General features: G+C 36.0%; 1 protein-coding gene across 1 annotated transcript in view; it reads right to left on the bottom strand.

Annotated features, from left to right (window-relative positions):
* LOC143017446 (maestro heat-like repeat-containing protein family member 1) overlaps positions 1-3,326 on the bottom strand; it is a 62,216-nt gene extending 58,890 nt beyond the window's left edge. The window contains exon 1 of the mRNA XM_076172199.1: positions 3,111-3,326. Coding sequence (XP_076028314.1) covers positions 3,111-3,135 — 25 coding nt within the window. The 5' untranslated portion in view covers positions 3,136-3,326. The remainder of the gene's footprint in view (positions 1-3,110) is intronic.
* Positions 3,327-13,482: the final 10,156 nt, after the last annotated feature.

Here is a 13,482-nt window from a genome sequence, read left to right as displayed (position 1 = left end):
AAGTGTGTATGTAGACATACATGTATGTATTCATGTTTGAGCAGTGGGCGAGTCCTTTGGATTTGTACAGAGATTTGGACAGCCCTGCCCACCACAGTCTCCTTTGTCACTGTGAGCATTCCACATAAAATTGGTCTCTAGGGTGTGTCTTCCTAGAATGTGAAGCCTGGCTTTGGCAGACTGCACGGACAAAACCACTAGACTATTTCAATGGGCAGAAAGGCAAACCAGGAAAGTGTTGTGGAATGCAAGTAAGGCACAGCAAGACCCAAAAATGCTACCGCCCATCTACTGCATCCCAAGCTATTACCAGTCATCTTGACTCCGTCTTTCCACTGTGTCAAGATAGGTAAGGATGAGAGAGTGAGGCTGACAACATTGCACAACTATCCCTCACTTTAATCAAAGTAAAGCACAAATCATGACTTTGGACATCCAAAGTCATGGTCATCTTTATCAATGAAGGACAAACCTATGCATGTAAGTTTGTATATCTCTGCTGACCTAAACTAACACAATTCATGGTTGTTAACATTGCTCCTAAGTCCCTTTCATGCCAAGTGGCATTTTTCCATATACAGTAAGTCCTCATTATACGGTACATATGCGTTCCTGAAAACCTTACTGTAAATTGAAATTACCATATACCGAACACGGGAAGAGACCGATTGTTGTGGTGGCTGCACAGCATGGTGGCGCTACGGTACGGTGTAAACAAAACACGAGCGGATACCGTATCTGTGAATTTTTCTTACTGTAAATAGAATCGAGGGTAGTAATTACCAAATACCGTAACTGTGAATTTACTGGATAAAGAATTACAGTATAAGGAGGACTCACTGTATTACAGATTCTGCCATATAATTTCATTCATCTAATGACACCCACTTCCATGCCAGGTTATACTTCTCCTTTTATTTAGGGTACTGCCAGGCTAACTCTATGGTTTCCCACCTTGATGCAGTTGACAGTTGCCAATGGCAGTTGCTGACAAGTTTATCAAAAGAAAACACTATGTGAGGTTGAAGGCCTTAGTAGTAAAATATTTTTGTTGTTAGACCTTTGTCAAGTACAGTAAACCCCCAATATAATGGATCTTGATATACCGGATATCAGATATAAAGAACAAAAAATCTGACCAGACAAACCCTCGCTATAACGGATGAAAATCCATTACAGCGAGGGATCCTAGGTTATAATGGATCTTCAGATATAACAACACACCCCTGTCGCCATATCGTCCATTATATCGAGGGTTTACTGTAATTTCTAATACCGGACACACTTCGGGATATAACGGATCTGTCCGGTATTTCCATCACATATAATGGATCCTCGGTTATAACGAATCTTTGGATCCAGTGTATCAAGGGTTTACTGTACTTGATAAAACTCTAACAAGCGAAACAGCATACTAATAAAGGTTCCGTTCTCACATGGCATCTTCCTTCCATACACTCATTGCCCACTCTTGATGCTAAAGTATTAACACTTAACGGTAATATACTTTTCCACAATAATATCGGTTTCAATCATCTATGAAAGTGTTTCTATTGTCATAATTTCTACAGAACTGTCTATATGTTATGGCAGCACAGGTACAACTTTATACATCATTCACTCAACAGGTTTTTCTTAATTACACCAATTTATGGTATATTTTCGAAGTGCACACATACGTATTTAGCATTAAAAAATTATATATTAATTCTAACTTATAATACATCGACATAATATATGTTTTTCTTGGCAGAAATCAATAACTGAAATAGTTGCTAAAAGTGATACACTAACGACTGGAGCCACAGCAACTAATTGCAAAGCTATCCTTATTTTGACAGATGCAGAGGTCAAAGAAGTGCATGCGATGACAACAACCCTGATGACCTCTAGAATTACAGGTACTGCATTACTAAATGCAGGTTAGGTTAGGTAGAATGGGTAAGGTTAGGTTAGAATGCGTGATTTTATGATACTTTAATTTCTTTGTCCACCACATTTACCAAAACAAAGATGGCATCTCAAGCAGTCACCATGGCTCTATTCATTTGTGTATCGCTTTTGGCAACTTTTTTCAGTTATTGATTTCTGCCAAGAAAAATGTACATTTGTTAATGTATTATAATTCATAAAATTAATACTCAACTTTCTGATACTATATTACGTAGGCATGCACTTCTAAAATTTACCCAATTTATTCCTCTGTACAATAGAGAAATGAAGGATCTGATCCATGATCCCTTCTAGTTGTCACTTTCAAGTTTCAATACATAGCACTGATAAGGATATCTAACTAATATATATTCTAGTTACATAGGATTGAAACTGGGGCTTCATAATTCAAACTTAGGTTCAATCCTAGGTTGTGATTGCTAGTATACTATAGGGCTCTATTCCAGCATCATGCAAACACATTTTCATTTCATTCTGTTTTGCAATTGAAACATCTATTTTTTCTATGGAATGGTTATCTCACATTAGGTTTCATTACATTAGATGAATATGAGCTGTTGGACAACACAAGTTTCGTATTAAATATCCATATTTGCATGATTCTAGGATCTTGCCCATAATATTTATTACCATGATATCACTATACATTATATTAGTGGTTATGCCATCTGTCCAAAACTTATTTTTCAATTATACGGATATGAAAATGCATCTGCATGTAACCCTATGTCAGTGATGAGTGAATTGGTAATTTCTAGAAATAAGGCACATTGCTTTAGATATAAGGCACATTGCTTTATCATGCTATACCTGCATAGCAAATGCATATTTTTTATAAGTTTTATCTGTGTTCTCTTTGACATATGCATACCTTTTCATGACTTTGAATTTCAGAAATATGTGTTGCCTGTTGACATAGAAGTGTATCTATATTTATAACCAGAAATATAACACAAATTGTAAATAGAAGTCAAGAGCCTGTTATACTGGAAATACTATCATTATAACTTTACAAATGATAAAAACTGTAATAATCCCACAACATGACATGCCCCGTCATAATGGGGATCAGCTGATACTTATACTACGCCCTTCTCCAAAATAGATCACTTGTATTTCCTATCATGGTTATATTTGTTCATAATGTTACTTCATACCTTTCTGACACTCCTTCTCCTGCATGCTGGTTGGTGTTTCTTTAACGATAACCACTCTGGTTTTTCAGTTAATCCACATCTGAACACCTGTCTTCCTGTCTAAAGCTGCGCAATGACATTTGTTTACTACAATCATCCGTTTACTTAATACTGGCATCGACTTCAACTTCTAGCAGAATTGTTCACGGACTAGCGCGTTTATATTCAAAATTTTGATTACTAACTATATATCTCTTTATATTATACTTAGTAATCTTATCTAGTAAAACAGACAAAAGCATTTTTTTTGCTAGTCATTCGAATCAATATCGCCCAGGTATAGAGAACATCGGTTTGCCAACCAGGCTATTCAAAACAAAACAAAATCTTATCTACAGTATTGTCCGACAGCTCTGCGATAGCGAATAACTCAAACTGACAATAGAAACAACGGCACATTAGTGGAAACTAACTGAATATAGATTATTTCTAATAATGTACGTTTACGTATCTCTTCGTGGGAATAACATAATATTTGTAAAGAAATTATTTTAATTATAACCTCGACGTTTTGCAACATATTGCATTAAGCACTTACTCGTTTCTGGTTATCAGTGACACACCTGCATGAGATATAACAAACTTGAATGTTACAATTACGCAGACCTTAATGTCACCTTAACTACGAATATTACCTTCATGTTGTTATGATTGACGGAGTATAGTCTGTTCATGAACTCATATGACCGTATTTATTGATATACCAGCATTTTCCCTTGTAATTTGACGATTTAAGACTATTTGATGGGTCCATATTTAAAACTATAGAAGTTATCCTCAGCTATCAAGAGTGAGGACTTTATTGTCATTAACGTGCAACATTAAGTGCACTTCAGAGAAAAAATCTAAGAGAAGGAACGATTGCGTCATCCATGTTTCTTCTAGCAAGTTCCGCTGTGTTCAAACTGTACTGCGATGCAAAATATGTAAATCATCTTATGTAGTATCATATTCATCTTGATACAATTGAATTAATCTAATAATAGTACATATTTAGGTAGAAACTGTTCGAGAATGGTGTCTGTCGCTGGTAAATTATTTCCGCTACTGTTGCCCCTCCCCAATTTTCTGTGTCCCAATGTTTACATTCTTGTCGGTACGGATTCTTCTAAAGGTTTTTGGGTATGATGACACGTAGCGTGACACAATATGAGTGACCATCGATTTTAGAGATAGTATCAAATCTCAAGTAAATTTTTTATGCAGTTTCAATATTTCTCATAAGTGAATCAATTTGGATGTGGGCCACGGATACCGAGTCGAACCCATTAGCAGATGGTCGTGAGTTCGATTCCCGAGAACTGCTGCGTGCTTCTTGCGTTTGTGCCCGACAGCCCTGGCCAGGCGGGGAGGCAACCCAAACATCGGCCTAATAAACCCAGTGGTTTGCTGCGATTGACAGGGAGGTATAAAATATTATATTTCTATTGATGACATTATTAGATACGTTACCCTGTATAAAAGTTTGCCAGCCACATGTGACAAGTAGTTTCATACTTATTTTCCTCTAAATAAAATCAAACGAATGAAAAAATCCAATTTCAGTGATTTGATATATGGGAAGGTATGCAATATGAGAAAGTTAAAGGTAAATGTGGGTAAAAGTAAGGCGATAAGATGTGCAAATGTAGAGGGTGGCAGTGATTTGGAAGTCTAAGAAGACAGAGGCTAGAGGAGGAAGTGGATAGCTCTAAGTATTTGGGGTCACATATGGCAGGGAAGGAAGGAGTAGAGGTGGAGGTAACTTGTAAATTGAGAGAAGCAAGTAAATGCCTTGGGGGGTTAAAAGTGCTATGAGAAATAGGCCATTGGGAATGGATGCAAAGAGGAGATTGTATGAAAAGATGATTGTGCCAATGGCATTGTATGGAGCAGACTTGGAATTTAAAAGAGACATAGAGGAAAAAATTAATCATGTTTGAGATGAAACACCTGAGAGGTATGGTAGGGGTTACTAAGTTGGATAGAGTGAGAAACTAGGAGGTGAGGAGGAGAGCGAGAGTGGAAAGGGAGCTAGCATGTAGAACTTATGAAACACTATTGGGATGGTTTGGACAAATTGAAAGAATGTGTGATGAAAGATTAGTAAAAGAGGTGTGAAGGCAGAGGTGTGGGGAGTGAACTTGAGTGGACGACCAAGGATGAGATGGATGGGTGGGGTGTTGGGGAGCTGAGCTAGAGAGTAATGCCTGTTGAGCAAGAAGGCGAGAGGCAGGAGAAAAAGAGGGATGGGGGTAGAGTGTGCATATGTATGAATAATATTTTGACGACGCCCGAAGGGATTTCTCCCCGTCTTCTCTTTTTCTGCCTAAGAGGACGGAGAGAGGTTGTCGCCGATTAACTGAAGCGGCCTTGCTGTTGACGTACTGTGTCTTGCTGCATTGCGTTTGACCCAGAGCAGTTGGTGGATGCAGGGATGACCCATCGTCCATGAGAAGCTGGGATGGGAGCGGTGGAGCGGGTGGGGGGAGGAAGTGAAATAGGTGGGAATAGATACGTGTCTCTGATTTGTGGCTACCTCCCTTCAAAAGGGGAAAAAGCTCTGGGTATATATATATATAAATAAATATATATATATATATATATATATATATATATATATATATACATATATATATATATATATATATATATATATATATATATATATATATATATATGTATATATATATATACTGTATAGTGGCCGTAAAATAATTTTGACATTTAGGATTTTAGGACAATAAAAATCAAAAGTAGTACTTACTGGCCTTTTATTTCAACTTTGGTGCTATACTTGATATTTTCACATGTTACCCTTATTCTTGATAACCATCTGGATCCTTCTGGGCATCGGATTGGCAAGTTCGATAAAGAAGGTAGCGTCCATTGTCACCCACTCCTTCATCAGGACATGGATGCTTATGGGTCACGACTTTTCCAGCTTGTTTTTCAACTGATTCCAGGCATTTTCAATAGGGTTTAGGTCAGGGGAGTTACCTGGCCACTCCAAAACACTAATGCTATTATCAGAAAGGAACTTTTTCACTGCATTGGACCTGTGAGAGGAAGCACCATCATGCATGAAGTGGTGACACTCATGAATATCCCAGAAAGTGATAATGTAATCCTTCAAAACCTCAATATAGTTGTTTGCTTTCATTGTCACATTTGTGGGGAGAAAGTAGAGTCCACCCCTGTCCTTTTTTCCACTAAAGGCAACCCACAACATCACACTGTCTGAATAAATGAATAATTTAGTAAATGAATAGATGAATAAATAGATTCATAAATAAATAGCTAATAAATAGATAAAAGAATAAACATAATTCCAGCTCGGTGAAGTTATCATGTTTTTCACTACGATAAGTAGTTTGAATTCTCGTTTAATTTAAATTTAAATGTCTAATTTCATCACCGTTAGGCTGCCTAAGGAAGTCTCCAGCACGTACAGAGCGGCTGCGTTACATAAATCATGTCTACATTGAGATGACGTGGATAGACTGGATATCTACCATGTGATTTTCAGGGCTGCATCTGATATCTACGACTAAAAGAGAAAAGGTATTACCAACTGGGATACTGTCGTAGTGTGTATTTATTGATTGTTTGCAATATGACTAGCAGGTACTATCACAGAAAGAATCTTCAGCATTTTGTTGGCTTCAGTTGCATACCTGTCAAGCTACGGCGGTGTCTTGCCGTAAGATTTTGCGCTAGATACCACAAGTTTGTGTATAAAACGGTAATTAAACCATAAGAAAACCATATATACATGTATATTATATATATATATATATATATCTATATAATATAGATATTCGTATATATATATATATATAATAGACACATATATATATAGATATAAATATATATATATATATATATATATATATATATATTTGTGATTCAATATTTATTTGTTTCAAAACAAAAGCAGAATGTAAACACATGACACAGTATTCACATCACACAATGAAAAGCAGTACTGTTTACAAAAAGGGAATTTATTTCAATTTGTTTAAAACAAACACATTGAAAACACATCACATACGGAGAAAAAGCGTAAGATTTTCAATTTACACAGTAAGACTTGAATATCATGGAAATCACGTAAAACTTACGCAAAAACGTAAGACTTGGCAGGCATGCAGTTGACTTGGATGGAGTTGGTTGACATACTAGTTACAGTTCCTACGCTTTCTCAACCTTCAATCCCAATCCAATAGAAGAAAGTAATGTCTGTGACACGAAGTCCAGAGTTGCTCAAGGTTAGGAAGGATGCCATATACCGCACCCTTTGCCTTCAGTGTTCTGACTGCCAAAGTAAAGAGCCAGTCACCGATAGCCGTTGGAATCGAACCAAGGACTGGGTTTTTACGGATTACAAAGGCGGAGCATGCCAACAGGAGACCTTTTGGTTCATAACTAGGTCGGATGTGAAAGAAATATACATAGTAATGATAGGTTAAAATAAAATAAAATAAAATAAATAGAATATAAATTATAATAATATAAATAACAATAGATGAAATAAATAAATGCATAGGTATATTCAAATAATAAACAAACATGTAAATAGTAAATTATAACAAATTGACAGTTAAATGATAATAAATGAAAATCAAGCAAATAATAAACTAACGGAAGGAGACGGAAGCTAACGCGCCAAAACGATAAAAGGACACTTGGCATTCTGAAGGAAATCTAACATAATCTTGGTCAGTGTCCCTATGGGACTTATTTATAATTTACTTTATCCTATAATTCATTTATTTATTTATTAATTTTCAATTATATATTAATTAATTTGTTTATCGTTTATTTATTCATTTGTTTGTTGGCTTACTTGGTAAGAATATAAGAATGAAGGAGACTGTAAGAGACCATAAGGCCTACACTAGGCAGTTCCATGTCCATTACTTGTTAAGAATATATGAAGGAAACTGTAAGAGACCATAAGGCCTACACTAGGCAGTTCCATGTCCATTACCACCTGTCGTCCCCATTCATAAAGTTATCTAACCTTTTCTTAAAACAACCGATAGATTTAGCGTTCACTACATGATTGCTAAGTCTATTCCATTCGTTGACCACTTTATAGGTAAACCAGTTTTTACCTATTTCCTTCTCAAATCTAAATTTGTCCAATTTAAATCCATAACTGCGAGTCTTACCCCTGCTGTCTTAATATGATGACCTTGCCTGTATTGCCCTTCTTAAATCCCTCAAACTACTTGAACAGCTGTATTGGGCCTATCCTTTCCTTATTTTGTTTAATCTATTTATCTATTTTTTCTGCAAAGATGAAAGAAGCCCTTTGGGTTGGATCTCGCTTGTTATTTATTCATTTATGTACTTATTTGCTTGTTTATTTACCCATTTATTAATTGATTGATTGATCTACCTATTTATTCACTTATCTATCTATTTATCCATCTATTATTGTATTTATTTATTCACTCTTTCATTTATTTATTTATGTATCTTTTTATCTATACTATTTTTTCATAACACATTGTGATTAAGTTATTTATACAGAGGTCCACACTAACGTTAACTGAAACCTTTTAACATTAACTGAATGAGATTATCTAATGTTAACAATTCCAAAATCTATCAAGTACGTCACAGAACTTAGAGCGTGACTCTCCCCCCCACCCCCGTCTCTCTCTATCTCTCTTTCTCTCTATCTATCTCTGCTCCTACGCGTGTTGTCGCCCTGGTTGGCTGTAGTGGATGGATATGAAATATATAATTTGTAAACACAGCTCTTTGTGCACATTGTGTGTATGTACATGTACACGTGTGTGCATGCGCGTGCCTGTGCACTGGTGTGTGTACGAGTGTTAATGTGTGTTTTTCTTCTCGTTCTCACTCTCTCTCTCTCTCTTTGTCTGTCTTGCTCTCTCTCTCTGTCGTATGTCAAAGCCTGTCGGAATATGGCAGTCTTTCGGAATCCAACTCAGTCTGACCGAGTTCGTCTCTGTCAGTGACTTCGGAGGCTCTCAGAATCTGGTGAAGCGTCTTTTTTCATGTATGTATATAATTTAACGATTTTTCTTTTCAAGAAAAATAACTTTGGCGGTGAGATGAGTCAGGTCCTTCAGAGGTTAACAGAGATTTTTTTCTCTCTGTAGACTAGACTAGAAAGTTTATAACCCCGATATTTTTTTTTTTTTTTTTTTTTTTTTTTTTTTTTTTTCTAGAATCCCGAGTCCTCTTGGGCCGGCTACGTTTTTTTTCTTAATAATGACACGGAATTATTGTGTCCAACAAGATGATGGAGACGTCTTGCAGAAAAAACGCTGTACATCCAGACCCAAGACCATCGATTCGCCGAATCCAAAACGTTACTTTGGCGAGCGGCAGACGATTTTATTCCTCTGAGAGGAGCCCCAAACAATGAATCGATCAACTCATATCTTACCTCGAAACCTTCGAGGTTGCATACGATTGATCGAGTCATCCTCGGGGCTCCCCTCAGCTGAATAAAATCTTCGGCTGCCCTCCGTTTCCGTGAGGGCCTCCATGGTCGGACTTCGATGATGGAGATCGTCTCTACGATCTCCATGACCTCTTCTTTGTCGTCATCTCTTCCAGATGACCACTCAAGAGCTCCTTGAGTTCTTGTTGGAGCTCTTCGGGGTTCAGGACAATTGGAGGACCTTCTGGAACTTCCTTAGTTCCTTCCCCGGGGTTTTCCCGCTCGGGGTCGCGAAGTCCTGGTCCTTCTTCAAGAAATAGTCCCCAGTCATCCGAGCGGTGGTTGGCGCAGGTATACGCCGAGGCTCTAGGAAACGGTCTTCCCAGATAGACTCGCTAAGCACCATAGGACTAACCACGTTATAACCGTATACATACATACATACATACATATATATATATATATATATATATATATATATATATATATATATATATATATACACATGCACACATATACATATTATATATATATATATATATACATATATATACATATATATGTCTGTGTGTGTGTGTATTTACCTAGTTGTACCTAGTTGTATTTACCTAGTTGTATTTTACGGGAAGGGGAGCTATGCTCGTGGGGTCCCGTCTTCATATCTCATTTTATCTAAACTATTTTTAAATTCATGTATTGTTTTTGCACACACCACTTTCTCATCTAACTTGTTCCAACTGTCTATTACTCTGTGAGGAAAGCTGTTCTTTTTCAAATCTCTTCTATAGCTGTCTTTTTATTTTCTTTCCGTGTCCTCTTGTATTTCTGTCATCCCATTTTATCAGATTCTCTCTATCAGTAATTTCTATGCCTTTCATGATTCTGTAAATAGCTATCAAATCTCCTCTCTCTCTTCTTTGCTCTAGTGTCTGTAGTTTAAGTTTTTGTAGTCTCTCTTCATATGATAGTTTTGAGAGTGTTGGTGCCAGTTTTGTGATTGCTCTTTGTATTCTTTCAAGTTTTTTTATACATTTTTTTGTACTTGGTGACCATATCGTTGCTGCATATTCCAATCTTGGTCTTATCAGGGTGATTAGGATTTTCCTCACCATTTCTTCATCCAGGTATGTAAATGCCACTTTGATTGTTCTTATTAAATTATAAGTTTCTCCAAAAATCTTATTTATATGTTTCTCAGGTGACATATTATTCATAACAATGACTCCCAGGTCCTTCTCATTTTCTACTTTTTTTATTCCTTCTTCTCCCAAATTATATGATCCTGTTATTCTGTTTTTGCTTTTTCCAAATTCCATTATACTACACTTTTTTGTATTGAACTCCATCTCCCACTTCCTACTCCATTCTTGTACTTTATTTAGATCTCTCTGTAGTGATTCACAATCTTCTTCAGTTTTCACTCTTTTCAGTAGTTTTGCATCATCTGCAAAGAAGCTCATATAGCTTTCAATTCCTTCATCCATATCATTAATATATATAGCAAACATTATTGGGGCCAGAACTGTTCCCTGCGGGACACCGCTTATTACTTCATTCCATTTTGAGTGCTGATCTCTTATCACTACTCTCATTTTTCTTTCTTGCAAAAAGTCTTCTATCCAATTTAGCAATTTACCTTGTATTCCTCCTTCATATTCTAATTTCTTAAGCAACTTCTTATGTGGTACTTTGTCAAAAGCTTTTTTTAGGTCTAGAAATGCACAATCAGCCCATCCATCTCTTTCTTGTATTATATCTATTAGCCTTGAATAGAAACATATTAAATTGGTGACGCATGACCGTCCTTGTCTGAATCCAAATTGCCTTGGATTTAGTACGTTGTTTTTTTCCAAGTATTTTACCCATCTACTTTTGATAATTCTTTCACAAATTTTTGCTATTGTACTTGTTAGAGAGACTGGTCTATAGTTGGTAGGTTCTTCTTTATTTCCTCCTTTATATATAGGTACTATATTTGCTTTTTTTCCAATCTTCTGGAACTTTTCCTTCTTTTAAGGAACTGCTTATTATGCTATGTATTTTGTCTGCCAGTTCATTCCTGCATTCTTTCAGAATCCAGTTTGCTATTTCATCTGGCCCATGCGATTTTCTGACATCAAAATTACCCAAGTGTGTCAATATTTCATTCTTTGTTACTTCTATTTCTTCCATAGGGGGGACTTTTTCTTTCCACTCAATCTCTTCAGGTTGTATATTTTCCCTTGTAAACACTGATTTAAAATGTTTGTTCATAATTTCTGCCATTTCCATTTCCTCAGTGTATTCAACTCCTCCTTGTCTCAATTTCTCCAAGTCTTGTTTGTTTTTCAGTTTATTGTTTACAAATCTGTAGAATAGTTTTGGTTGATCTTTACACTTTTCTATAACATCTTTTTCATATTTTCTTTTTTCCTCTCTGCACTTTTGTACATATTCATTTCTATAACCAGTATATATTTTCCATTTTTCAGGTCTTCTGTCTTTTTTCCATCTGGTCCAGGCTTTGTCTCTTTTGTCTTTTAACTCCCTACAGCTTTTGTTGTACCAGCATTTTACATATTCTTTTTCTTGTTTTTGTCTTGGGACATACTTTTCCACTCCTTTTTTGTAAATTTTTGTCAAAATATTCCATTTCTCTTCCACTGATGTTTCTTCTTTGTATATTTCTTCCCAGTTTTCTTGTTGGAAGAATTCTCTTATTTTATCAAAGTTTGTTTTTTCATACATCATTCTTCCTTTTCTATATTGTTCATTTCTTTTGATATATTTTTCTTCATTAAGTTCCAGTTCAATCAATATGTGGTCACTTTTACCTATTGGTGTTTTATATTCAATCTTGTCCACTATTCTAGGTTCAGATGTAATTATTAAGTCTAGCCTCGATGGTTCTTCTTCATTTCTATACCTAGTGTTCTCTTGTATCCATTGTGTCATTGAATGGTCAGTAATCATCTCAAGTAGAGCATTTCCCCATGAGTCATCACCACTCTTTACTGTCATTTCTTCCCAGCAGATTTCTTTGCAATTAAAGTCGCCCATCATAACTATTCTTCCTCCGTCTTCCATTATTTTAGTTAATGCTATCTTTGTGTCCTCTAACATACTTTTATATTCACTCTCCTCCCATGAGGCTGTTTTCGGAGGCACATAATTGATCACAAATTTTCTGCTCTTCTTATCTCGGTCTTCCACTTCTATCTATCATAATCATCTCTACTGTATTCTTTCCATATATGACACCTTTCACGTTTATATCCTTCTTAGTCAGGAACATAACTCCACCCCCTTGCTTTTTCTCTCTGTTTCTAATCCAATAATTGTATGCATCATGTCCTACACTGTTGGGTGGTAGTGGGCCTTTTAATTTTGTTTCTACAATTCCCATTATGTCCGGTTCTTTTTCTTTCAAATAATCATTCAGCTCATTCAATCCTGTTATTAATCCATCTATATTTGTGTAAGACACTCTTAGTTTTCTGCCACTTCCATTGTGTTCTCTGTTTCCCTTATGTTTTTCTTTTGTATGTCGAACTTCCTTAGTTTCATGTTCACTACTCTCCAATAGAATCTCTCTTTCTCTGACTCCGTTCTGTTCTCGTTTTTTGCCTTAGCTTCCAGTCTTTTCTGCTTTTCTTCCTCTCTTTCCTCTTTATTCATTTCTCTTTTTATCCATATCTTTTTGTATTGTTCACTTGTTGCTAGTTTCCCTGTTTTGGATAAGATATTCTCTGCCGTTGTTTGTGACTTGAATTTAATCTTAATTGGTCTGGTCTTGTCTGTGCTATACTTTCCGAGTCTAAATTTCTCTTCGATTTGTTTCATAATTTCTGGTTCATCTTCCTGAACTGATTCTAGTAATTGGCTTACTTTTTCATTTTCCTCTTTGATTCTTGTGGTTCTATCTGTGTTGTGTTTCTCTTCCATTCC

Source organism: Oratosquilla oratoria, chromosome 32, assembly GCF_046742065.1.
Source record: "Oratosquilla oratoria isolate Oo_2021 chromosome 32, ASM4674206v1, whole genome shotgun sequence".
Classification (NCBI taxonomy): domain Eukaryota; kingdom Metazoa; phylum Arthropoda; class Malacostraca; order Stomatopoda; family Squillidae; genus Oratosquilla; species Oratosquilla oratoria.
Note: the sequence above shows the minus strand (reverse complement) of the source record. Positions and strands in the feature narration are given on the sequence as shown.